General features: G+C 41.4%; 1 protein-coding gene across 1 annotated transcript; it reads right to left on the bottom strand.

Annotated features, from left to right (window-relative positions):
* Window positions 1–200: 200 nt before the first annotated feature.
* On the bottom strand, window positions 201–21,777 carry SKP1 (S-phase kinase associated protein 1). The gene is made up of 6 exons (XM_042452522.1): window positions 21,659–21,777; window positions 16,612–16,708; window positions 10,513–10,586; window positions 9,359–9,502; window positions 8,590–8,730; window positions 201–1,293 (listed from the first exon to the last, which is right to left on the bottom strand). The coding sequence occupies exons 2-6, from the start codon at window positions 16,706–16,708 to the stop codon at window positions 1,258–1,260; spliced, it is 492 nt and encodes a 163-aa protein (XP_042308456.1). The 5' UTR covers window positions 21,659–21,777; the 3' UTR covers window positions 201–1,257.
* Between the last annotated feature and the right edge of the window lie 5,984 nt (window positions 21,778–27,761).

Raw genomic sequence — 27,761 nt, 5'->3', positions numbered from 1 at the left:
ATATTTTTTACTTTCTTTCAAAAACAGTTACTTCTGAAAATGACAAGCAGCACTGACTAATATACCAGCAGCATTGCAGGTTAATAGCCTGTGAAAGTTGCCCATCAGTACACAAATCAATAATATCAATTGTAAGGTAACTGCCTCATTTGACTCCCAAGTATTTTGTTTTGTATTAAACGCTGAAAGGTCACCAGTGATCTTTTGAAGTGAAGAAATTTATTAAGATCTTATTCTACTTTAGTGTACATACAGAAAATGGAATGCAATACAAGCTTGCTGCATATCATTCCCCTAATCCCTACAAGGGAACTGTAAAACCTGAAAGTTATTCAGCTACTTAGAAGTGGTCTATTTAGAAGTGGTTTTTCCAAGACAACCATCAAATGGCACAACATCACACTGTATATGCACAGTGACAAGTCACTGTAACCTGACTCCCTGTGAAGCATCACAGGCTAACAACTTTCATGAAACTATAAAACATTTCAAAAACATATTGGACAATACTGTAGCTTGCCTAATAGCAGGCACCAATACTCACTGCCCAAGAAAAGTTAACTTTGGTAGTTTGTTTTTGATAAGATAGCAGGATTTAATCTGTTGGTTTTGGAAATAAACACATAGCTGCAATTTCCATCAATGAGCATAATCTTTACTATTTGGCTGAAAGAAGGTTTTAAATATATGACTCTCAGTGTTTTGAGTCAAGCCTACATTGTGCCATCAGAATTTATCAAACAAAGCTAATAGGGTTTTATTGGCAGTTGGGGCACCAACAAGAGTGTGTTGACTAGAACAAAACCCTGGACAATTCTTCCAATTTTCCAAGATGCCCTGTAGTTCTTAGAAGCCACTGGTCTATGAATAAAATAGGTTTCATTAATTCTGTTTCAGAAAACTTTTGTAAGTGGTTTTATTTACAATGCCAGATGTTTCTGAAATCCTACACATTTTAATCTTACAGTGACACATTTAAAAGCATGGAAAGGCTAGTTTGCAATGCTAATTGCCATACGGAGTCCACACTTAATTTTATTCAGAGCAGAGGAAAAAGTAAAGACGTCAGATTACACTGGTAAAAACTCAACCATAGGATTTGAATATATACTCAGACATTACACATGCAAGAGAACACCCTACTAGTACAACTTCATTTGCTGCTGCAGTCGTCTAATATTAACAATTATAAACAGAGCAGTGCAACTGGTATTTGGAACGATCCTTACAGTGTCGCTGGGTGTCAGGCACAAGACTTCACTTCTCTTCACACCACTGGTTCTCTTTGCGTACCTAAAAACAGAAACCCATGTGAAGATTTAGTTCACATTTTTCAGTGTTTCTGAAATTGTCTAAAGCAACAGGTGAGGACATCCAATTTAAATACACCTCCTATAAAACTGTTCTAGGAAGGGAAATTGCATGTTTCCTGTACACTTTCAGTTGAAGTTATTTAACCAACTATTACTTCCCACTGGAGATCCCTTACAGATGGAATCCAATACTGCTTAAAAAGAGGACAACACAATAGCATTACATATTGATCCATCCCTCTGGAGAAGCTGTTAGAATTAAACTAGATATTAGTGAGTTTTAATATGTGATGTAATTAACTCATGCTACAATAAACATGAAAGTATGCAGACTCAGGCAACAGAAATAAGCCAGAAACTTTAGCTGTTGGCTGCCCACACTACTGTAACTATTGAACAGAAACACACCTTGCCAAAGTATTGTACTTGCAGCAAGGAAGCCTTGCCATGTACAGGTCAGCCTGAAAGGAAAGAGCCAAAGAAATATGTTCTACAGGGTTTAATGGAATTAACTTCTGTGTCATGGCGGCATGGGACTGGAACCTTCACCCACCATCCATCTCTTGGAGAAGAAAAAGACAAGTACAAGTGGTACCCCGGGTCGAAATCACCGCCTTACGAAATTTCCGGTTACGAAAAAAATCCATTAGAAAAAACTGTTGTCGGGTTACGTTTTTTTTTTTCGGGTTACGAAAAAAAATTTTGGTGCTTTTCGGCGCTTTTTTCACACGGAATCGCGGCTTCCAGCGCTAGCGCCTATGGCAATTTCGGCTTGCGAAAGATTTCGGTTACGAAGGGCTCGCGGAACGGATTACTTCGTAACCGGGGTACCACTGTAGTCAGTAGCTCTTGTACGAGAGCCTGAGTGGGGTAGTGGTTTGTGGACCACGACTAAATTCAATTCCCCACTCTACCATGGAAATCCACTGGGTAACTTTGAGGGAGTCACATACTTTAGCTCCAGAATTAGGGTCACCATAAATCAGGAATTACTTGAAGGCACACAACAAAACAGGCATCCTGTATCCACCTTCAGTCAATACTATCTTCAGAATCACAGCTGACTGAGCTTCCTTCAGGCGGCTGCTGCTAGAGGAAACAGGTTGCTTCTTTGTAAAGATATCCACCAACTGTGGAGGAGGCAGAACTGGTGGCAGAAAAGAGCAGCAGTGCCTATCTCCTTTCTCTCACCAAGCATAGCACAAGACAATAGTTACACAATTCTACATACACGAATCATGTAAGAAGCAATTCCATACACACTGGCACAGAGTATGCCCTACTTACCCAAACAAGATGTTGCAGGATGGAAAGCTCCTTTAGTGTGCTACTCCTGATTTACTCTCGTCACATGCTTTCCACTGGGAATGACTAAATCTAGACTAATCTTTCAGGTGCACTCCTCTACCCATTTTCAAGTCTGTCCCCGTGAACTTTTATTAGTCATGAAGAGCTGGCAGACAGAATTAACTAGACTGTGAACAGGAAGCACACAACTTCTTTGCTCCAACAGCTCCAGCTGCTGCCCGTCTATATCTGGCAGAATTCAAATCATAGATCATTGGGGGAGAACCACAGGGGCCATCCAGTCCAACCCCTTGCCATGCAGGAACTCTCGATCAAAGCATACCCAACGATGGCCATCCAGCTTCTGTTTAAAGCCTCCAAGGAAGGAGACCCCCACATGCAGGGGTGTGTTCCACTATCAAACGACCTTACTGTCAGGAAGTTCCTCCTCATGTTGAGGTGCAATCTCTTTTCCTGTGCTTGCATGCATTGTTCCAGGTCTGTTTCTCTGCAGCAGCAGAAAACAAACTTGTTCCCTCCTCAATATGACATCCTTTCAAATATTAAACAGGGTTATCATGTCTTCTCTTAACCTTCTCTCTCCCAGGCTAAAGATCCCCAGCTCCCTAAGTCGTTCCTCATAGGGCATGATTTCCAAACTCTTCACCCTTTTAGTCGCCCTCCTTTGGACACACTCCAGTTTCTCAAATCCTTTCTGATTGTGGTGCCCAGAGCTGGATATAGTAATCCAGGTGGGGCCTGACCAGAGCAGAATAGAGGGGCACTATTACTTCTCTTGATCTAAATTCTTGACATTCATATAAAATATATAACCTTAAGCCCTATATAGCTCAAATTTAGGCCTGTTACAGACAGCCAAAAAGCGCTTGAGTCACAGTGGAGTATGTGTTCATGATGCATGCGTCTAAAGTTCGAAGCCACACCAAAGCAGCTCCAGTCTGGAGCGTGGCTTTGGTGCCACTTCTGGACTCTTAGGACGCATGCATCATTGAAACACCATCCTCCACTGTGACTCGAAGCAGCTTTATTTTGGCTGTCTGTAACAGGCCTTAGTTTTCTGAACAGTCTCACTCGCTATATGATCCTACCTGTGTGTTGAGAACCTCTACAGAGGCCCTTTTCTGTCCCATCAAATTTCCAGATATGTTTGGTGGGAACAACAGAGTTTTTTATTTAAAAATCTGCTCTCAGATTTTAGAACTCCCTTCCTTGGGAGATTAGGATGGTGCCTGCTTGCTGTCCTTTCACCAGTAAGCAAAAACTTTTCTATTCCAATATGAATTTAGGAACTGATGGCAATTTGGAATGTTAATCTGTGTTGTCTTGTTCATTTTTATTTTCTGGTTTAAATTTTATAGATTGATTATATTAACCTTTTACTGGTTGGTATATATTTTAATTTATATTGGTTTTTCTATTTACAAGTCACCTTCAGTCTCAGGATTGGGGTTAAAGGCAAGGTATAAATTAATAGCTAGCCTTCCAGCAGCCATGCTATTCCCACACCCACCTCCACTGCCTGATTAAGCATACAACAATCTGATTAAGCATACGCAATACTCACTGTTCTACTTTGGTACTCCCCCCCCCAGAACAATACCCCCCAGGGCAGCTGCTTCTCCTTTCCCAAGGTTTTTGTACTTCTTTGTATCTCAGGGTTCAACTGAACAAGCTAAAACCTTCCCACTTATGGAAAGGCAAGTCTGATTTAGCTTCATAAGGAATAGCATTCATCTCTGAGCAATGGAAATGGGAAATTTTTACTGAGGGTGGGGGTATGTTTAACAGTCAACACACAGGCTACAGGACCACTACCAAAACTTTTAACACACTAAGTGATCAAACAGAATAGACATTAGCATGAAAGCTCTCACCACAAGCTCAAACACAGGAATGCTTGTGAGGTAGCTTTAGGCTAGTCATTCTGTTAGTGTCACCCTCCATGTATAAGTTTAGGAACAGAAGTTTAAATCCTTTGTTTAAACAAACAAAATCAATTGTAATAATATAACCAAGCCCTATAAAGAACAGCTGAGGGAGCTGGATAGGTTTAGACTGCAGAAAAGACAACTGAGGTGACATAAGAGCCATTTTTAAACATCTGAAGGGATGTCCAGTAGGAAATAGAACACGCTTATCTTCTGCTGCTCCAGAAACTAGAACATGAACCAATAAATTCTAATTACCGAGAGAGAGAGAGAGAGACCACCTAAATATTAGGAAGAACCTGTTTACTGTAAGAGCTATTCAACAATGGAATGGAATGCTTCAGAGGGCTGGGGAAAGCAATCAGTGCTTTATCTGGGAGTGTCTGCCCTAACAAGGCATTAAATTAGATGTCCCCTGTGGTCCTTTCTATGATTCTGTGAAATAATTAGTTGTTGACTCTGTGGCTAAACAGATCTGAACCAAAATTTTCCAAATAGCAACACTAACCAGACATAAATAACTACCGGTAAGCAACACTGGGCAACTTATCAGAGCACATGCAAAAACTACAGCACTGTACTGTTTTATCAAGGCATCTCATTGTTTCCAAAGGTAGAGAGAAGTATGGTCTTGCACTTAGGCATATCAAAACCCTTAGTTATAAAAACATTCAAACCTTACACCGTTTCAATTCCATCACATGAGATGAGAGGGAGATCATGCTCCTTGGCCTCAGTCCCAGTGTTGGTTAAGATCTGAAGTGAGCCAACTGCTGCGCATTCATAAGTCTGTACACACACCCAAGAATTCTAATAGTGCAGCATTCTACAGCATTCTAAAAAAGGCAGGAACACTATAAACCAGAAGTGAACAACTGTAGCCCACAGGTTTATGGACCATTTAGGGAACGTGTAATACAAAAAAAAATGTCCTTTGGGACTACAGATACGCTACAGGCCACAGTCTTGGTTGCTGTTTGACTGGCTGCTCAGCTGCTGCTCACTTTGTGCCCTGTGATTCTGGGAGCAGCAGCTGAGCAGCGACTGAGAAGCCTATCATACCTGCCAGCCTTGCAGCATATGCCAGTGCAGATAAGAGGCCTCTTGATTTCTGTTCAGGCAGCTTCTCAGTTGCTGCTCCCAGGGTGACCAGATGCAAGGGAGAAGCTTCTCCCTAGAAAAGGAGGGACTCTCATCCTTCATCAGGGCAGAGAAAGGTGGTGTGTGTGTGTGTGTGTGTGTGTGTAGGGTGTTTACATAAACCACATGCTCTGGACTGGAGACTGGTGTGGGCCAGAAACAGACAGATTTTAACTAGAGGAGTCACTCCAAGAAACTTTCCAAGAATCGAGCACAGATACTCCTTCTGTCCTCTCCACACAGGGTGTCCACTCTCCCACAAAAAATTGTTTGTTCTGCTACCTCTTCTCTCACTCTGTCTGATGAAAGAATACAAGAGGAGCAATGCAACTCCAATCTGTTAGCCAAATCTCAGGAAAGCTCATAAAGCTTAGGCAGGGTCCCAAATCTGAAAGCTCCTTTTTGCCGTAACTTCTCCCCCACCACCTTGTGCTCTAATTCTTTGCTCCAGTCTGTCCCAAAATGGTGCCACTCTGAGCCACAGAAGCGATGTCCTGTGCCCAAGTCTTGCATAAGTTTCCTAACTGTCATTACCAGCGAGAGATGCCAGTAAGAGAGTGAACTCACATGGGCAAGCAAAGAGTGGGAGACACCACCACAGAAATGATCAGTGAGGCTGTGTGGTGGTTTTCTGGGGACCCTGAAAAGATGTTTAATGTAATCCCCATCCCTACCATGGTTCTAAAGACCTCATCTTTTTTGTACACCAATACTTTGACTGAAGGGCTCCCTGCTGTCCCCTTTCCCCTCCACCCCCCCTACTGCCCCCTTTCTACCTCACTGCCCCCCTGGATCCTTCCACCACCCCTCACTTTGGGAATCACCGGTTTATGGCAATTAAGTGACAACAGTCTGCTCTACAAACAAATTCATTTATGCTTTGTCAAACTTCAGTCAAATAAAAGAGATGCCATAAAGTTCTCATTTTTTCAAACTGTTTTGCTTGAAGCAGGAATCCTGAAAACCATGAGTTGCTGACAAACACTATATGAGTAGCTATATATTAAAGAGACCAGAGCAGCTGGCTGACATGGGGAAAACCTCTGCATTACTGTTATCTCACTGCTCAAAATACTTTTGTAAAGTTGTATGATCTTGGTCCAAGGCTGCTATGGAATTAATCCAAAGGCAGCTTTGACACTACTCTAGAAAAAGCAAATGTTCCCATTAAGACTACAGTACAGTGTTTGCTGTTTTAAAGAGCTCTATGGACAGTTTGTGAATTTTGTCTTGCACAGAATTCAATTTGCAGTTACCACAGGCAACAGATTTAGTCAAGCACAGAATATATTCAAGGTTAAATACTCTAAAGTAGTGATTTCCAAAATGGGTGGTACACCTCCATGGGAGTGATGGAAAGATCCAGGGGGGGGCAGTGAAGGGAAAAGGGGGGGCAGCAGGGGGGTTCTATCAAAGTACTAGTGTGCAAGAAAGATGAGGTGAACCAGCGGCCTTTAGGACCATGGTGGGGATGAGGGTTGCATGAAACTTCTTTTCAGCACCCCTTAAAACCATTGCACAGCCTCAGTGATTGCTTCATGTGGTGGTGTCTCCCACTCTTCACCTCCCCACACAAGCAAAATCACTTAGCCACATCTTTCACTAGTAGTGGCAGAAAATTCTTGTGAGGCTTGGGTACAGGGCATCACTTTTGTGGCTTGAAGTGACACCATCCAGGGACAAGCTGACTGACTGGAATTAACCATTAGAGCACATGGCAATGGGAGCAAAGTGGCAGCAGAAATGAGCTTTCAATTTTGGGATTCTGCTTAAGTTTTGTGAACTTTGCTAGAACTTGACTGGTAGGCTTTCTTTCATTGGGCAGGCTGAAAGAAGAGGTAGCAGAAAAAACAAATGTTGGGGAGGAGGGGCTGAAGCTGTATGGGGTAGGCACATCTCTGTGGATGAAGGAGGGGAGGAGTACTGGGGGGTCAATTATTGGAAAGAGTCCTTTGCTTGGAGCAGTACTTTAAATCTCTCCTTTCCCCATCCATGCCAGCCGACAGTCCAGAGCATGTGGCCTCTACAAATCTCCTACACACACATCAGCTGCAGCCCTATCCATTCCCAGGTCCTGCCTCACTGGGGAACAACTTCTCCCTTTGCACAATGTCATCTTGGGAGATACAACTGAGCAGATGGATGAGCAGTGATCAAGAGGCCTCTTGCCAACACTGGATCGGTATCACCTGGTGCAATAACTCAAGTTGTCACCCCACATACACATTAACCTCCTCCCCTACCAGAATCTTTAGTAATGTTTTATACTAATGTTACACTTTATTAATTCTATAATCACTGAATATAATGGCTATAGCTGTGACATATTCCTCCTGCACCATACTCCTGAAGCTGGAGGCTGCTGTCTCCCATTGACACAACAGCATTCTGCTGCAGGAGTTAAGAGGAGTAAGAAGTGGAGACAGCATCCTCCAGCTTCAGAAATTATACAGTAATTATTGTGCATGTGTGTATGTGCCTCACTTAAGAAAGCTCTATGAAATTCATGGAGACACCATGAATCAACAGGCATCCTGAAGGAACAAACACACACATAATGTTTACTGAACACCAGTATAACATTTGGGTTTGGTATTGTTACTATTTTTAAATAATTTATACATCTTTTTACATATGAACACCTACAAACCTCACTGCAGCATAGACGGCACATCAGAGATGCATACTACAAGTGCTGTGTACTTATTTTGCTTCCAGGAAAATTATAAGAACCCCTGCAGAGACTAAAGTAATTGTTGGGAGAATGGTAAGTACAGCAAGAACATTCTTGTCATGCAACAACTCCACAAATTTGTTACTCACCACACTGAGACACATATCCTGGAGCACAAAGCAAAAGGCAGTAGAGATATAATATTATGGAAAGCAATTTAGCATACCTGGGCTTCCTCTTCTTCAGTGAAGTCATTCTTGATATTGAAGGTTTTGCGGATTTCTTCTGGTGTTTTTCCCTTAATCATATTTGCAACAGTCTTGCATGTCACATCAAGTAAGCCTTTGATGTCTAAGTAGTTTGCAGCCTTCAGGAAATGGACAGGTATAAAGTCATGCACTTACTAATCCACCTCAAAATGCACTACTTTATCAGCTTATTATGTACAATAGCAACCAACAGAAATACTATATTTCACTTTCAGTGATGTGTCTGAAATCTTGTAAACATTATAGAAAACATATTCTCCATTATACTAAACTTAAAGTTCACATCAGCGTGGTCAGCTAATGCTCAATAACCACTTTAAGAACAAAAAAAGGCAAACAAAACCCAAAGAAGCCCACTAATCAATGCCCTTGTTCATCAGATGCCAGTCCATCAATCACACTTGTGGGTTCAGAGAGACAAACTTCAGTGTCATTTTCTCCACCTGCAAACCTGTACTTTTCAATTTTACATGCTAAGAGTCAATATCTGTTTATTTTGCATACACACATGCTGGACTTTTATAACAATTCAAACAGTACAGTATTTCAAAATTGTCCTTTTAGATTTATAAGAATTTCTTATTTAACAGAACTCAGAATGAAATGACACTGTAAAAAATTGCTATAGTAAAGATTTTTATCTACAGCCTGTCTTACATTCCATTATTCTACAAAGTACAATATGACTATGCATAGCATGTCACAGGATATACAAAACCAACCTACCAAGATTAGTTCAAAGAGAGTTCCTTGGTCTACTTTAAGAAATTCTTGATCCCACACAGGGATGTCATCTGTCCGTTTCTCTTTGTTCTCATCATCCTCAGGGGGAGGTGGATCATCTTTATGATGAGTGCACCACTGGATCACCTTAAGAAATTGGAGCAAATTAACCTTATTAAAGACAATTTACAAGATTTCTTATTTAGATTAGGGTTTTCTCAAAAAAGCTACTGGTTCTGGTTCTGTTCTGGTTCTGTCAAGTTTCAGAAGCATTTTCACTCAATCACTGTTGTGTACAATAATGCACAACTGTTGGTTTCTTGTGAATGTTTTATTTACTTAACCAGAAATTACTGCTATTTTAAACCATTTTGACTGCAATAATGATTTCAATACAAGGCTCTCAGGAGGATAAAGAGTAAAATGTTTACTTTTTAAAATGTGTACATAAATTCACATGAACTTGTATGTGGACCCAAAAATAATCTGTAATCTAAAGCAGAAAAAGCAGAGAATGAACAATGAAAATAGGAGAATCTGAGGGAGAGCAAAATGTGATAGATCCATTCATCCCTAGCCTGTAGTGATGCTCCACTAAATACAGCATCCCTATCATGTCCTGTATAACTGAAAAATGTGCTGTATGCATAAGAAATTTGGATAGAGAAAACAAGATGTGAGGAACAGCAAAGCAAAGCCAGGTTGGATGCATACAAAGCACTAGCAGGAAAACATTAAGAAAAGGAAGGGAAATATAGAAGAGGGAGCTTTCTGGTTCTTTACCAAGACTGTTGGCACTGAGTGAACAAAACAGTGCTGAACTACAGAGCAAGGGCACAGCCAAAAATGACTAGAAATGGCTAGTATGTACAACTGCAATATGCACTGTTAATTTGCTTATTTATATCTCACAGAGCCATGCATCCTAACTAATATATTTCTATGACAAATGCAAATGTACATTTCACACAATTGCAACACTGGTAAAGGTATCCTGAAGGAGAATTGGGTTAGTTGTTCTCCAGCAGTGTCCTCTCTATCTTCCTACCAAGAACTATGCTGGGAGAAGAACTCTATACTGTACAACAACATTAACAATCTTTACATTCATACAGTGTCAGTCAGTCACAAGAAGGGAATTACATTCAGCATATTACCTTTTTTAATATGGCTGCATTGACATTTGGAAGAGGGACAGGATCATCATCCCCTTCATCATCCATCCCCAAATCTGGGTATTAAAAAAAATCAAATTTAGAATGTCAGAACATCTGCAATGTTACCAGCCACATTCCACTATAATGTAGATAGCATTGAGACACACTTCATGATTTATACTTACCTATATTTTAGTCTACATGTCATTTTTTCCAAGCACCCTTACATTTCCAATGTGAAGAAAACTTATGGAAAGGGGTACCCAGTAAGAACAGTTTGGTTGTGTATTTAGACTAAAGGTTTTTAAAGGAATGCAAGTCATCTCAACTTTGGTGACCTAATGGAGGACACACTGAGCTAGTATAACAAACAGACATTTTTTTCTTAAAGAGTTCCAACACTGAATTTTCACAATATGCCTTACATCTGATGAAGAGGACTGCAGTTCATGAAAGCTTATGATACTGAAAATGAGCCCTTGAGATGCCAAAAGACTTGAGATTTTTGCTGAAACAGATACTGGCTATGATCCAACAGTATTGCAGCAAAGCAGAGCTCTATCAGCACTACTAAAACTGGTCTTACCCATTTTGCAACAGCACATTACTTGTGGGATGCTGGGGCTTGAGCAACTTTGTGAGGGAGACAAACAAGACCTGCCGATCTTTATGCTAGGAACCCAGAAAGACAGCAGCTGTCCTTTTTTACTAGCTGTACAACTGTAGCCAAACAGCACACAGGAACTTCCACACCTTGGCCAGTAATGGTCTGCAAAGTGCACTCTGGCTCATTCAATCTGAATTGAGCTTGTTGTGTAGTCAGGGCACTGTGCTAGGAAGTATTCAGCACCTCCTTCCACAACACTCAATGAAGCACATATGTCACTAAGAGGATTCCAGCCTAATAAAGCTATCCCCCTGCAAACAACCACCTTACACAATGTAGACACACTATATTGCTTGACTAATTAACAAAGGAGACCTGCTGTCTTGTTTGGGTTGGTAAATGCTCCATGCACAACTACTGTATATACTCATGCATACGTCTAGAAATTTTAGTCAAAAAATTGACCCAAAAACCTGAGTCGACTTATCCACGAACCAATGTAAGTACTGTACTTTAACTCTTATTTTAAAAGGGAACCATCCCCTGGTGAAAGGCAGGAGTAAATCTGTCTTGGAAGCACTGACCCATACACTCATCCATACAGCCTTTACTATGAGCAAAAACATGCCTGCTGGAATTTTCTTTGTGGCACTGTTATCCTTTGCTTCATCCTTTAGATCCTTTGCTATAGGCCCCTAGGTTTTACCCTCGACTTATCCACGGGTCATGTCAAAATCCATAATTTTAGCCCCCAAAACTGCCCTCAACTTATACATAAAGTCGACTTAGTCAAGTATATATGGTAATCAGCCTGATCATACACATATTTACTTCAAAGTAAGTATCCGTATTAAATGAAAACCTAATGTAATTCATAGTCCTTGTTGTTTACTTTTACTGCTAACTTCTGTTTTCCCAGGAGAGAAGGAAAACCTGCTGCTGTACCTCACCAGTCACACATCAAGTCTTCAACCAATGCTTTAGAAAAAGCTATTTGTTTATTCATCCAACAGCAGCTACAATGGGATAGGTTGCTCTCCTGGCAAACAATTTCTTCATGAACTTAGTCCTCAATAATCAAGGGTGACAGACCAATTAGTATCATGACTACTGCTATCTTGGGAAAGCATGTGTTGGCATAACTAAAGGCCATCATCCTGTCACTATTATACACACAACTAGAGCAGCTCAAAGAAATTTACCATAAGAGCTGTAAACAAGTATCAGTTTCACTGCTCTTACCTTCCCCATCCAGCTAAAAGGGGATACTCTACATAAATCTCAAAAAGTTGCATAACCACAAAGGCAATACAACTCAACCAGCATAATCACTGAACAGCTTCAACTGGATTATTTCTGCGGTGTATTCTGGACCAGAGGTGTTATCAAACAAACGTCCTTTCATTAAACCCCAGAGAAACACAGGATAATGTGCATAAGTAAAGCAAAGGTGACCCCTTAGCCTCTGCTTAAAACACTTAACGAAAGGGCAGCCTATCACTACACAGAGGAGAATAGTTTTAATCTGAGTAAAGCCAATATCTGATACAGAATAATCTGATTCAAAATGTGACAGCCACAGAAAATATGTTGTGTCCATCTGCAACCTCAGAGCTCCTATTCAGTTTATGAAGGACTTGCAATAAAAAAGAATAGCCATATCACATCTAAACAGAAAACAGGTCACTATGGAGTAAATAAAACAATTTTCAAAGCCTGTCAAGCAGTGTGTAATTACATAAACATGTCTCCAAGTTCACACTAATATGACTATACATGTTGCATCATTGTGTTGTACTGAGCAAAGGCCTATTAGACCAAACACCTCTGAGCTCATGTATTCTCAGTCATGATTAATGCAATTTAAATACACACTAGCCTAGAAGATAATCCCACTAACATGCTATTATGAAGAAAGGTTTGTTTTATGTTGATTTCAGACATCATATGCACCTGGCTAGATTATGAGCTTTAGGTGTATATCCTGCCTTTCTATCCTAAAGGGGCACCTTTCTATCCAAGATGATTAACAGAAAATTCTAATAAAAACCAATATAATTAACACATAAAAACAAAGGTAGAACAGGCATTTTCCTAACCTTTATTATTTTCACTATTTTATGCCTGACCAAATCAGTTTCCTAGGCAACTCAATTGTTAGCTCAATATAAAAATTACAAATTCCTCATCAAAAATACCATAGTATAAAAGAGAGAGAGAGAGCCAAGAGAAAATACTGGGAAGTAGCTTGAAAAGATTGGTGGAGCCCTACCTCCAAGGATTATAAACAGCATGATTTACATACAGACCATCTGGTTAGGTTCTACATACACTTTTAAATTTGCTGGCTATCAGAATTAAACTTTCAGCCTGCAAAATGTAACTGATTCCAGAGACTGTCAATTCTAGCTATCCAATGACTTTCTCCTTCGTGCAATCACTTTACAAAAGCTCAAAAAATAAACAGAACAGGGATGGTTTATTCCACCAGTCCTGAAATTATTAAACCCAAGTTGTTAGCACAGAAAGGACGACTGACTACATTTTTTCAAGCCATTCTTAATTTTAAAAATTTTAACCTATGTTCATCCACAAAGATAAGGCAAGTGTTTCTAGGGCTTTTCAGCTTAGGAAAAAAATAGCAAAGGGAACGAACTTCAACTCTTGGTAATTTTTATCGCCATCGTCTACATCATTTCCAGTTCCAATATACTTTAAGGTAGGTAAGGGGTTCGCCATTTATGATTTGACCTTAGTACACCAGGCCTCTGACCTCTCATTTATACTGGTGTGTTCTAATACACCAAGGAGGCTGCCCATCTCCTTCATGAGAAGGAAGTGGAGCACATGTTTGCTTGGCTGCTCTTCAACCCAGGCACTACAGGTTATCTCAGTCACAGAGTAGCAAAGCAAGTGCATTGTCTCCCTTTCCTGCTCTGGGCCCTTATTGGCAAAACTGCTCTGCATCCCAAATAGGTGCCAAACAAACCAGGCTTCCTTTCTACCCTGGAGCTGGGAAAGGGGTGGGAATTACCATGTAATTGCTGAAATTACCCCTACCGCCCAGGATGGGAGAAAGGATGGTTCTGTCACATTTATGAGAGCAGCAGTCTACTTACTATGGACCCCAAAAATATGAAAACCTAGAAAAGGTAACTGTATATACTACTACAAATATCATGGCATTGTGCATTTATAACATTTTTTTTTTCAGTTGCTTTGACACTTCACTGCATTACAATAAATAAACACAGGTGAAGTTTCAATACAACCCAAACTCTTTCTTCCAGGGTAGTCATAGCTTATGTACACCTCACTTGCATACACATTTTGTTCCAGTGTCATAAGTGAATATGACCTAAGTATATTACAGTGCACTCTTTTTTTTTACGTGGGGGATCTGTTACGGACCCCCCTCCCCCGCGTTAAAAAAAGACATATGCTTGAGCCCCATTCAAAATAATGGGGATCGTGCATGGCATGGTGGCGTGGCCATGCACACGCACCACGGGCACACCCCCCATTACTGTTAATGGGATGTGCTGCCCCTTGCACCCCGCGCGCTCTGGAGGGCTCCCTGGCGGCTTTCAGCATATGCTGAAAGCCGCGTATGATGCGGGCACACTGTACTTGCAAATGTTCTAGTTTTGAATGTGAAGAACACACATATAAGCCTGACATACACAAAGGAAAGAGCACTGGATCATAAACTGAAGTGAGCTTTTTACTTTTCTAATTTCTTTTTCACTTAGAACATTTTTTTACTTTACCAGTAATCATAAGGGTAGAATTCAAAGATATAGCCATGTTAGTCTGTAGAATCAGTATGTAAAGAGATCTTGCAGCACCTTTGAGACTAACTGAAAGAAAGAAGTTGGCAGCACGAACTTTCGAAGACTAAAGTTACTTCCTCAGATGCATATGCATCTCTAGTCTACAAAAGCTTGTGCTGCCAACTTCTTTCTTTCAGCCAGCAAAAAAACGGCTTTGCTGCCCTCTCTATGGCCAGAAGCCTGCTTCATGATGCTCCGGTGGTGTGCAGCAAGTCAACACAGCACCCATGAAGCAGCCAGAAACCGGACCACATCTGGGCAGCCGGGTGGCATGAAGGTGGCTCTGAAGCCACTTAGAATCCCACCCCCCTTTTTTTTTTTTTTTTTTTGGCTATCTATTCGGTCCCTAAAAGCTCCTTATTTATTACAGTGGCACAGCCAGGAACCTGTGGTGGTACAACTATCATGCAGTGATACATTATGTATTTCAATGCTCACAACCGTAGCAACAAGAGGGAGCAGCAGGCCCTGAGTCACCTATTCCTAGACTTGGGGGCAGGTGTCCTCTGAGCCAATGCACTTTGGGAGTGGTGGAGTGGCCTTCCACCTGTCCCAATGTTCTACTTCTCCTGTTGCCACTGCTGTCAGCTGTTTCCTTTCTTCTGAAGACTGCTGCTTCTTTCTGCTACAGGTTAAATATCCCCTATCCAGAATTGCAAAATACTCCAAAATCCAAAACTGTCCACATGGGTAAGAGACAGCAATACCTTGGCCTTCTGGACATTCAGTGTACATCAACTTTCTTGCATGCTCAAAATTAAAGTATTATGTATAAAATTACCTTCAGGCTATTTGTATATGGTGTATACAAAACATAAATGAGTTTCATTATTTAGGCTTCATTCCCATCTCCAAGATTTCATTATGTATATGCAAATGTTTCCCCCAAAATGCAAAGTCCAGCACGTGTCTGGCCCGAAGCATTTCGGATAATGAGACTCAACCTATAATAACAACCTCTCATCTGGTTTCAGCATATCTAGGCCAGCAGAGGAATAGGATCTTGGCCTATATACTTAAATAGAAGAAGGAGTTAAGACACCCTGAAGACTAAAACATTCACTGTGACATGAGTTTTCATGAACAAGAGTTGACTGCATCAGATGTATGATAGCTGGCAGATACATATTTATATAATAATAATGATGATGATGATGATGATGATGGCTGGCAGATACATATTTATATAGGTACACACATGAACAGCAAGAGGAATCGGCTGACATATCTGAAGTGCAAACGTGTATAGGGTAAGCACAATATATATAATGCAGTGTGCCCTTGATATCTGCTGATATTTCGCTCCAGGACCCCTACCGATGCCAAAATCTGCGGATGCTCAAGTCCCATTAAATAAAATGGGATAGGAAAATGGTGTATAAAATGGCCAAATCAACGTTTGCCTTTGGAATTTATGTTCTTTTTGAATATTTTCAAACCATGGAGGGTTGAATCTGTGGATAAAAAAAACTGTGGATACAGAAGGCCAACTGTTCCAATTTAAAAGGAATAAGTATCTGTATACTACACATACCCCAAACTTTCAGTTATGATTCCAATACTTCTTTATACCTACAGCTCAGGAAGTAATCTATTTCTATTGTGAAAATTTCTAACCCCTTCTTTCCATTGTATCTAGTATCATCAGAATTCGCTTACCTTCCAACATAGTCTTAATGGTAACGGACTGTTTTGCAATTTCTACATCAACTTCAAATATCTCTCCATCAGAACTCTGCAGTTTAATCGAAGGCATCTACGAGAGGAAAATATAGTAATATTCTTAGCTACATAAGTTTATATGATAGCTGTTTCACATATACTGAAGAAGCAAGTGATATGTCAAGTACAAGAGATTTATAGTTGAATGTAAACTGAGATCTTCCAAGGTAACTATGCAGTGTTTACACAGCATTTTAGAGCATTCAGAATACTGTCTACAACAATTCTCATATCTCAGTAATGCAGGTCAATACTGCCCCCACAGAGTAGGTTGGAAAGCAGTGCCATCCAACCATACCATCTGAACATGGCAGTGGATGCTGAAGGTTACTGAGGGTACATCCACACTGCAGAGATAGAATCATAGAATCATAGAGTTGGAAGAGACTGCAAGGGCCATCCAGTCCAACTCCCTGCCATGCAGGAAATCCAAATCAAAGCATCCCCAACAGATGGCCATCCAGCCTCTGTTTAAAGACCTCCAAGGAAGAAGACTCCACTACACTCCGAGGGAGTGTGTTCCACTGTCGAACAGCCCTCACTGTCAGGAAGTTCCTCCTAATGTTCAGGTGGAATCTCTTTTCCTGTAGCTTGCATCCATTGTTCCGGGTCCTGTTCTCTGGAGCAGCAGAAAACAAGCTTGCTCCCTCCTCAATATGACATCCCTTCACATATTTAAACAGGGCTATCATATCACCTCTTAATCTTCTCTTCTCTAGGCTAAACATCCCCAGCTCTCTGAGTCGTTCCTCATAGGGCAAGGTTTCCAAACCTTTCACCATTTTAGTCGCCCTCCTTTGGACACGCTCCAGTTTCTCAATGTCCTTTCTGAATTGTGGCGCCCAGAACTGGACACAATATTCCAGGTGGGGCCTGACCAGAGCAGAATATAATGGCACAATTACTTCTCTTGATCTAGACACTATACTTTTATTGATGCAGCCTAAAACTGTATTGGCCTTTTTAGCTGCCGCATCGCACTGTTGACTCATGTTCAACTTATCATCTACTTGGACTCCTAGATCCCTTTCGCATGTACTTTCATTCAGCAATGTGTCTCCCATCCTATATCTGTGCATTTCATTGTTTTGCCCTAAGTGCAGTACCTTACATTTCTCTGTGTTGAATTTCATTTTGTTAGCTTTGGCCCAGCTTTCTAGTCTATTCAGATCATTTTGAATTTTGATCCTGTCCTCTGGAGTATTAGCTATTCCTCCTAATTTGGTGTCATCTGCAAATTTGATAAGTATGCTCCCAATTCTGTCATCCAGGTCATTGATAAAGATGTTGAAGATGTTAAAGATAATCCAGTTTGACACCGCTTTAACTGTCATGGCTCAATACTATAGAATTCTGAGCATTATAGTTTGTTGTGGCACCAGAGATCTCTGACAGAGAAGGCTAAATGTCCCCCAAAACTACAATTCCCAGAATTCCAAAGCACTGAGCCATGGCAGTTAAAGCAGTGCCAAACCAGATTATGTCTGCAGTGCAGATGCAGCCCAAATAAGTTAATAGCCAAAAAGAACTATAACGGAGCTCTAAATAGATTCCAGCTCATTCTATGCCCCATACTATCTCTATACTAATTTTTTAAAAAAACTATATATTAACAGTATACTAGGGTAAAGGAGATATATACAAATAGCACTGCAGATGCATATTTCAGGATTGCATTTCAGGCATTTCTGACAAAAGGTTAACACTACACACTAGCATTACATTGGTTTCCTCAGCCTGACCTGCTTGTATACCTCACTTTATTATCTGCAGTATTGATTATCTTCCTTCAAATAAAGAATAATGCTCAAGGAACAGAATTCGAGAACCACTTGGTATTTTGCAAAAGCTTGATTCTGGGCCAAAACTCTGACTCCAATCATCTGGCCTATGTACTAGGCAAGCATCCAACATATGATAGTGCACTTTTAAACTACTTAATGCACATTTCTTCTCAGCACCAGTGAGAAAGGACACTTCTGTATTAGCAAATAACTTTTAACACAAGTTAAAATATGCAAGTTAAGCAGCAATGGTGTCTAAGAATACAACAAAATGTTATCTTTTAAACTTTCAAATTAGTATCTGAAATGTAACTATTGTTTTTAATAAATGTAATCAGAAATGTTCCGATACAATTTCTAGTTGATGATGTGCTGTGTAATGTTGCATAGTTTTTTCTGAAGATGACTAGCTGCCTACAGTCTTGAGATCTGCTCCTTCCAACACAAAAATGCCACGTGGGGAATTACTGTATTTTCCAATTATTGATGATACTGGCCACAATCAAATCAAGTCACTACATATCAATAAGCTCAGTGTGCCATACCTTGAAAACCAAAAGAACCTCATTTCTCAATTCATGACTTTTACCTTATAGAAATTACCACCACAATATTAACAAGTGAAGACCTTTGAAAGTTCCAAAACACCACAAAACACTCTTATACTTCTTTTAAAAGCAGCTGAAAAAGAACACAGCTCATGTTCAGACAAAGCATATGCTGATGCCTGCAGACAAATCACTCCTACGTTAGATCAGCAGTAATTCTGTACATCCAAGATACGTTATTCTACAGAATCCTTCACTATGAGTACGTTCTCCTTTTCCACTTCTAAAGTACCTTTTTGGAGGCTCCAGTACATCCAAAATACAAGCTTTTCAGTGTGACAATATTCTGCATGGTTCTTTAGGAAGAAATTGGATTATATACATTGCACAGAAATGTGTTTTCAACATAGAACTGCAGTTAATAGCTTGACACAAATAAGTATTCCATCATTTTTCTGTGAATAACTGCCATCAAGTCAGCTTCCACTTATGGTGACCTTATGAATGAGAGACCTCAAAGTCACTGTCCTCCACTGCCCTGCTCAGGTGGTTTCCTGTCTATCCATCTGGGATGCAGTCTTCCTCTTTTCCTACTGCCCTTCACGCTACTACTTTATCATCTTTTCTAGTGAGATAGGTCTTCTTACAATATTGACCAAGTATGACACCATCCTAATTAAACAGTTTAAGACCCTTTATTGCATGTTTTACAGTGTTAAGTAGACAGAAAAGGTACTCCCAAAACTGGGAGTTGTATTTTCTCAATTTCCTGCCACATCCAAATGGAAGTATACACAAAGATGTACTGCAGCAGAGTTCAATGTGTCAAACTATATAGCATCACATGACATGATTTACTGTCTTGAAGGAGCAATTCAAAATGAATCAGCATATCCTCTGATTTGAGCTTCTATGACTGGAGCATACAATATTTCTACACAATTCGGAAACCCTATTTTTAATTTTATGTTGGGTGATTTTAATGAGTCCTGTTTATTTGTTTTAACAATGTGTTTAAATGGTTATATGTACAGTGGACCCTTGTTACATGCTGGGGTTTGGTTCCAAGATCCCCCGTGGATAACAAAATCCATAGATGCTCAAGTCCCATTAAATATAATGACAGAGCAAAATGGTGTCCCTTATAAAAAATGGAAATTCAAGGTTTGATATTTGAAATTTATACTTTTTTGGAACATTTTCAAACTGTAGATGCTTGAATCTGTGTATAAAAAAATCTGTGTATAAGAAGGGCTGACTGTATTTTCCTCTATGTTTTACATCAGTTTGAGCCTTGTGAAGAGGTGGGTAAGAAATTTTAAAAATCATCATCATCATTCTTGTTGTTGTTGTTTTCTGGGACTGAGTGTGACTTGCCCAAGGTCATCCAGTGGGCTTCCACGGCCAAGTGGGAAATCAGACCCTGACCTCTGGAGTCATAGTCCAACTGCTCAGAACAGTACGCCACAATGGCTCAGGGCAGTGGTTCCCAAACTCTGGTCCTCCAGGTGTTTTGCACTTCAGCTCCCAGAATGCCTGTTACCCAAGGTGACTGGCTGCTGGGATTTGAAGTCCAAAACACCTGGAGGCCCAAAGTGGGCTAGAGTGACTAAGCATAAGAGGGCAAGCAAGTGGGCGAAGTTACTTCCCTTCCTCCTCCATCTCCCAGCCCTATCCAGCCAAGAGGCTTGGAAAGCTGTGCAAACTAATGGCGGAAGAACTGCTCAGGGATTAGATCACCGGCTGGGAAGCCAACCTGCCCTCTCTTTTTAGCATTCAAAGGCGGCTATTCCTTCACACACACAGGGTTGTCGTGTGCCTTCCAGATTTGTTCAGGGGGAGCTGTCCTCTCTTGTGACAGGGTCGCCCTGAGTCGAAAATGACTTGAAGGCACCCAACAACATCGAGGGAATCTTAGTAGCTTCCCAAGTGGAAGAGTTCAAAGCTATAGTAGCCCTGTTAGTCTGTAGCCTCAGTATGTAGAGAGATCTTGTAGTAGCACCTTCAAGGCTCGCTGAAAAGAAGATTGCCAGCAAGAGCTTTCCTGGACTACAATCTACTTCTTCATCTGAGGAATAGACTGAGGCTTAGCAAAGCTCGTGCTGTCAGCTTCTGTCTTTGAGTGAGTCCCAAAGGTGCTTCTGCAAGATCTCTCTACATACTCTTCCCAAGTTGTTGTTGTGTGCCTTCAACTCCGTTCTGGAGAATGGCAAGCCTTGGCCAGATCTGCTCAGAGGGGGGCTTGACATGGCCTTCCCCCGAGGAGGAGGAGGCCGAGAGAGAGGGCCTGGCCCAAGGCCACCCACTGGGTCTCTAGGCTGAGCGGGGATGCGAAGAACCAGGCTCTTTTCTTAATATGAACCTGGAAGGAGGGAGGGAGAGCAGGCTGGGAAAGTGGGAAAGAAAGCTCAGAAGGGAGAGACTGGGTCCCACTCCTCTTCTGCCCTTTCTTTCCCTTCCTCCTTCCTTCCTTCCTTCCTGGGCAGCCACCTGCACGCAGCCTCCCCGCCGCCCTCGCCGCGTCCCGTCCGGCCCACAGACCCCCGAGGCCCCGCTCTGAGGCTTCCTCTCTTTCCCAACGCTCAATACTCAACGCTCCCCGCAAACTGGGAGGCGAGGCCTACGCCCGGACCAGGCCTCGGCCTCGCTCACCGTGAACGCGCGACACCCGAAGCCTCGCAGCCCTCTCGGAACAGGTTGAGGCGCCGCGGCGTCGCCCCCTTTTTATAACCTAGGGGGCGGGGCGGAATCGACGCGAAGGGCCCCGTCGCGGACTCCGCCCCCTTCGCCTCAGAGGACGCGGCGCCTGGGGTGGCTATTACGAACGCCTGAGCCTGAGGCGAACGCGGGAAGGACGGGAGGGAAAGGGCCGGGGGGCAGGAATTGAAGATCGGGATTGCCTTTGACAGAGAGGCGAGGTATAGATAAAATTGTATTATTATTATTGTTATTATTATTAATATTAATATTGAAATAGGTCGGAGGGAGCGCGGCTGTTAGCTAGTGTAGGGGTCCTTCAGGCATAATCCGTGGCCGCCTATATTGTCATAAACACTCCCAGGGCAACGGTTGCCTCGCAATGGCGGCTGCCCCAAGGAAAGCGATAGGCTGACAGACAGCGCCCTCGCGGATACAGAGTGTTGCTGCGGCTTGTGTGCTCCGTCGTCAAGGCTGCTGCTGGCCCCACTGCTCGCTCCCCATGTATCTCTCTCTCTCTCTGGAATGTGTCCTTCCTCTTGACCCGCCGCCACTGCCCTCCCTCCACTTTGCCAAGCATGGTTGTCTTTTCTAGTGAATCATGTCTTCTCATGATAGCCTCAGTGTAGTCCTCTTGCCTTCAAGGGAGAGATGAGGTTTTGCTTGCTCTTTGTCTTTTTTGCAGCCCAAGGTATCTGTAGAACTACTGTACTCCTGCATGACATTTCAAAGGAGTTGATTTTCTTCCTATCAGCTTTCTTCGCTGTCCAGAAATGGGAAACATGGTGGCATGGACAACCCTGACTCTAGTATTAGCAGCCACAGGACCACGCCATTAATTTCTCATGCAAGCAAAGACTTTCACCAAGAGGCACTAGGGATCAAACTGGATAATTTGATAATACATTGGATAATGGAATTTCAAAAGAAAATCAGCCCATGCTTTATAGATTACAGCAAAACCTTTGATTGCATAGATCATGAAAAACCAGGGATCGCTTTGAAAGAAATGTGTGTGCTACATTTGATTGTCTTAATGTATAACCTACACTCAGAACAAGAGGCTATTATTGTTAGGACAAAATACAGTGGACCCTTGGTATACGCGGGGGATCCGTTCCGGAGGCCCCCCACCAGATACCAAAATCCACGTATGCTCAAGTCTCATTTGTTCCCAATGGTGCTGTGCGTGGGAGGCCTCCGGCGCGGCTGATTGGCCTCCTTGACGCCACCACCATCGCAGGAAAAGCCGGGTGGCGGCAGCGGAGGCCAAGCAGAGGCCTCCTCTCTGCTGCCGTGGAAGGGTCTGATGGCGGTGCTGGAGGCCTCTCGGCCCCAAACAGCACCACCACCGGGCCTTTCCCATGGTGGCGGTGAGGAGGCAAAGTCCTAGTCCAATGCTTAAACCATTATACCACGTATGCCTCTGTTTATCAGATACTGGGGACATACAAGCCAGAGAGTGTCTTTGTGGTCAAGTCTTGCTCTCTCTGTGTTTGGCTACCTATATGAAGAGAATGCTGGATGAAGAAGCCTTCAATCTGATGCAACGCAGTTCTTAGAATTTTATTATGCCCAACATAATAGGTACATAAAATCCATGCAGCTGAAGTTATATAACCATTTTATATTACCAGGATCCAGCTGGCAACCAATACCATGCACTGTATTCTATTGCTTTCTTACTGGTAAGAAATATTGGTTGCCTAAATAAAGTGGTATTGGTTGACCCACAATAGTAACCACTGTGATAGTGTCACCATAAGTAGGAAACAACTTGAAGGCACACAACAACAACAACAGAATCTTAGTAACTTTTCAACTACTATTTAGTAAAACCCCTGGTTTTATTGCTATTTCCCACCCTTTAAAATGTGCGTTTTAAAACTGGCCACTTTTATTATTTAAAAAATAAACTTGCAGGGATCCAGAATATAAATTCTGTCAGGCCTGCATCAGTTTATTTAAACTGTTTGTTTCCTGAATATGCTTGGTTTTCCTTATACTGTATAAATGTCAGCTGCTAAACAGCGTCAAGACAGTGATGAGTAGAGAGTTATTCTTTAGCTCTCTGCCAATGACTTGACAAAAAATATCCCTTCTCTGAGCATGCTATTAGCATTTCAAGTGAAATTACCTTTGAAAGTAACAGCTTCAGAGGCATTATTTTTGCCAGGACTGGTCACAGGGAGAGACAGACTTAAAGCTTCCATCCAGGGTCCCAAAGTTGTTCAGCTTTCCTCATGACAATTATTTGCATAACAAAAAATGTGCCTGTTATTTGAATCTTCATTTAAAGAGACCAATTGTGTTTAAATATCCACTCAGCCATACTCAACCATAGATGAAGGCAATGGAAAATCTCATTTGAATAAGTCTTGCCCAGTAAACTCTGTCATAAAAGCAGCATTAAGTCAGTCAACCTGAAGGGACATAATAGCAACATTTTTAAAATAACAATCAGAGGAGGGAAAGACAAAAGGGCATCTATTGCTTTGCTGAAGAGCAAAAAAATCTCCATTGTCCAACCCTCACTCTCCTTGGAAAATTTTTCATCCAAATTACTAGAGAATGCAGAAATAAGTTTAATTAACTAGAGGGTCCTTGGAATATCTGTTTTCATTAACTTCCCACTCAACTCCCACCCCTCCACATGTGAATATCAAGCTTTTTATCCTCTGATTAAAATGTTAGGAAGTTGTTTTGATGGAAGTTGTAACAACTGCATGATGAAACTTTAACAGATGGACATTACCTAGATCCATGAGAGGGCCATTAAAAATAAAACATCAAGTCTATATAAATTTTCACTTTAGCATAAAAATAGTAATCAGATTTGGGCCCTGGGCACTGGGCTCAGTACTGCTCTCTTAGTAGATAGGAGTAAGCAAGTTGTCTACATTTAGATCTCTTGAATACTAATGTAAATACAAATGGGACCAGCAGGAAGATGTGCCAGTGTTGAAGATGAAGTGCTTTTGTTTGGATCTCTGTCCCATCAGCTTTGCCCTCATCCAGGATACTCCCTTTTATTTGTTCTTCTCACACACACACCATTTTTTCACCTCTTAGCTAGATATCTATAGATAGTAAACATCTCACACCCTCACTGGACTTTTTTTTTAAAAAAAAACTTCCATATTTTATTATAGATTCTAGTTTATTTGTACTACTGTATAACTACTATATATGTACATGGTTATAGGGAAAACAATGGCTTAGACAATCCTTACTTTAGTATTCAGTTTTATCTTTCCTGTTTAGGATCTTGTCCTTTTCTTTCGTAGCTGCCCTTCCCAATCATAGCTTTCTAATTTCTTGACTGCAGTCTCCATTCTGATTAATGTCAGAACCAAGATATGGAACTGTTTGACTATTTCAACGTTCTCATTATCTAGGATGAACTCTTGTAGATCTTCCGTGGTCATTATTTTTATCTTGTTAATGTTTAACATCAAGCCTACCTTGACACTTTCCTTCTTGACCTTCAATAATTGCTTCAGGTCTTTGTTGGTTTCGGCTAGTAGTAGTGTGTTGTCTGCGTATCTTAGTTTGTTAATTTTCGTTCCTCTATCTTCACTCCTCCTGCCTCTGAGTCTAAGCCTGTTCAATGTTTTCTGCATACAGGTTGAATAGAAAAGATAGCAGGCAGCCTTGTCTGACCCCTTTTCTAATTGGGAACCATTCCATTTCTCCATACTCAGTTCTGACAGCAGCCTCTTGTCCTCAATACAGGTTACACACCAGGATGATCAAGTGTAGTGGTACTCCCATTTCTTTTGAGAGCACTCCATAGTTTTTTTGTGTGTGGTCTAAGGCACAGATCACTAGAAAAGACAGTAATGCCAGGAAAGTAGAGGGTAGTAGAAAGAGAGGAAGACCACATGCCAGATGGATGGAGTCAATCAGGGAGGTCACGAGCATGAATTTGCAGGAACTAAGCAGAGCAATGGAGAATAGAGGATCTTGGAGATGCTCATTCACAGGGTTCCCATGAGTCAGAGTCAACTTGAGAGCAGTTAACATACAGTCAAAGGCTTTACTGTATTCAATAAAACACATACATCTCTTTTGAAATTCCCTGGCGCCCTCCATTATCCATCATATATTTGCAATGTGATCCCCTGTGCCTTTTCCTTTCCTCAAACCAGCTGGGATTCTTGTTCCACATATGGCAGGAGTCTTTGCTGAAGAATTTTGAGCATGACTTTGCTTGCATGGTAAATTAGTGCAATGGTCTTGTAGTTATTGCCTTTTCTATCTCTTTTTGTGTGTAGGAATGTGTATTGATATTTCCCATTCTGTAGGCCACTGTTTTGTTTTCTGTATTTGTTGTCAGATTTTAATTAGAACTGTACTTGAATCTGAGGATTGTAGTTCTATTGATATGTCATCTATTATATAGTCCTCCATAACCGTATGCATAAATACAAAATGAAGACAGTATTATTAAAATATATATTAAATGTGGGTGGGCTCCCTTAGTTTAATTTATGACAAAGTCATAGACTTTATTGTACAAAAAAATCCATCAAAAATGAACACAGTGGCACACCTCTAGCAGACTCCTGATGAAATGCAGAATGTTTTGTGAGAGGCTGAAGTTGATCCCTGCAAATCCAGCTCAGCCTCAAGTCTTAACATTTCAAATCTGACAACACACAGATTTTTCTTGGGGAATAAGTTTAACTATCTGATTCTCATTGGCGCAGGACACACCGTCCAAAAAGGACAGTCTCCCGGTACCTAGCTTTGGTCCGTGGAGAAGCTGCAGCCTCCAGACCAAGAGACTTCCCCACAGACCAAAAAGAACCCGCAAAAAGCGGGTTCTTCTTGCTGCATGATTATGATGCAGCAGTGTGCTAATGGTGCACTCGCAATGTCATAATGGCACCAAGACATGCGGACGCTGGACATCCGTCACATAATGATGGCAGCACCAATCTGTACAGGGCGCCACCATTTTGACACTCTCGTCATGTGCATGGGGCGTCTATAAGCACCACCCCTCGCATGTGACGAGGGCGTCCTATCGCGCCCGTCTGGACTGGGCCTTAGTTACCCTTCAATGTCTAAACCAAATAGAACAATTTACTTAAACCCTGCCACTTCCTGCACAAGTGATATTAAATTTGTGAGTTACTTAATATACAGTCTCTTTCATCTACCTTATTACTGCATTGGATTTTTCTAGCCTAGGCTTGACAGATCCTGAATATACTCATCATACTCTTGTGCAAGAGCCAGTGTGGTGTAGTGGCTTGAATGTGGATTAGGACTCCAGAGACCAGCCTCAGAGAAAGACAGTGGCTAACCTCCTCTGAACAAATCTTGCCAAGATAACCTTGTGACAAGTTCACCTTAAGGTTACTGTTAAGTTAGAAGCAATCTGAAGGCACACAATTGACCCTATGTCTCTTACCAAACAAAAAATACCTGTTGCAATTTTGAAACTAGAGAAGTTATGCTTTCAACTTTTCTTTTTAGTATGCCAAGCAGAGACACTGCTTAGCCTAGGATACAGTGTGTCTTGCTCAAAGTAAAATTAATTGAAAGGCAACTGGATCAGGTTGTAACAAGTGCTGCAGTAACTAAAAATGGCAGGCTTGTGAATCACAGAACTTTCTTGCCTCAGAAAGTTTTTTATGAAAAAATGCACTTGTGCCACCCAGTCTTCAGTCCGTTCTTGGGTATCTACAAATTCCATTAGCATAATAAGCCCCAAAATGAAAAACAGTTCAAGAAGGGACATTTGAAGCTGAACATACTTTGTTGCATATATAATCTCCCAAATGGCAAGCATAACATATTTCCAAGAATTATTTTTCAATTTTTCTTTCACATGTTGTTGAATGCTGTTGATGGGATGCTATCCCTGTCCTGAACATGAACAGAAAAAGGATGTTCCCACAATAAGTGTTCTTTGTAATGGCAAACCCTCAAGCCTGATAGGGTGCTGACCAAACCTAGGGGGCTTCCCAACAGTGCAATGTACATTTTACATGCACTGGCCAAGATCCACAAAATCATGCAATTTTGTCCTCTTGAATTGCATCTC

Source organism: Sceloporus undulatus, chromosome 2, assembly GCF_019175285.1.
Source record: "Sceloporus undulatus isolate JIND9_A2432 ecotype Alabama chromosome 2, SceUnd_v1.1, whole genome shotgun sequence".
In the NCBI taxonomy this organism is placed as follows: domain Eukaryota; kingdom Metazoa; phylum Chordata; class Lepidosauria; order Squamata; family Phrynosomatidae; genus Sceloporus; species Sceloporus undulatus.
Note: the sequence above shows the minus strand (reverse complement) of the source record. Positions and strands in the feature narration are given on the sequence as shown.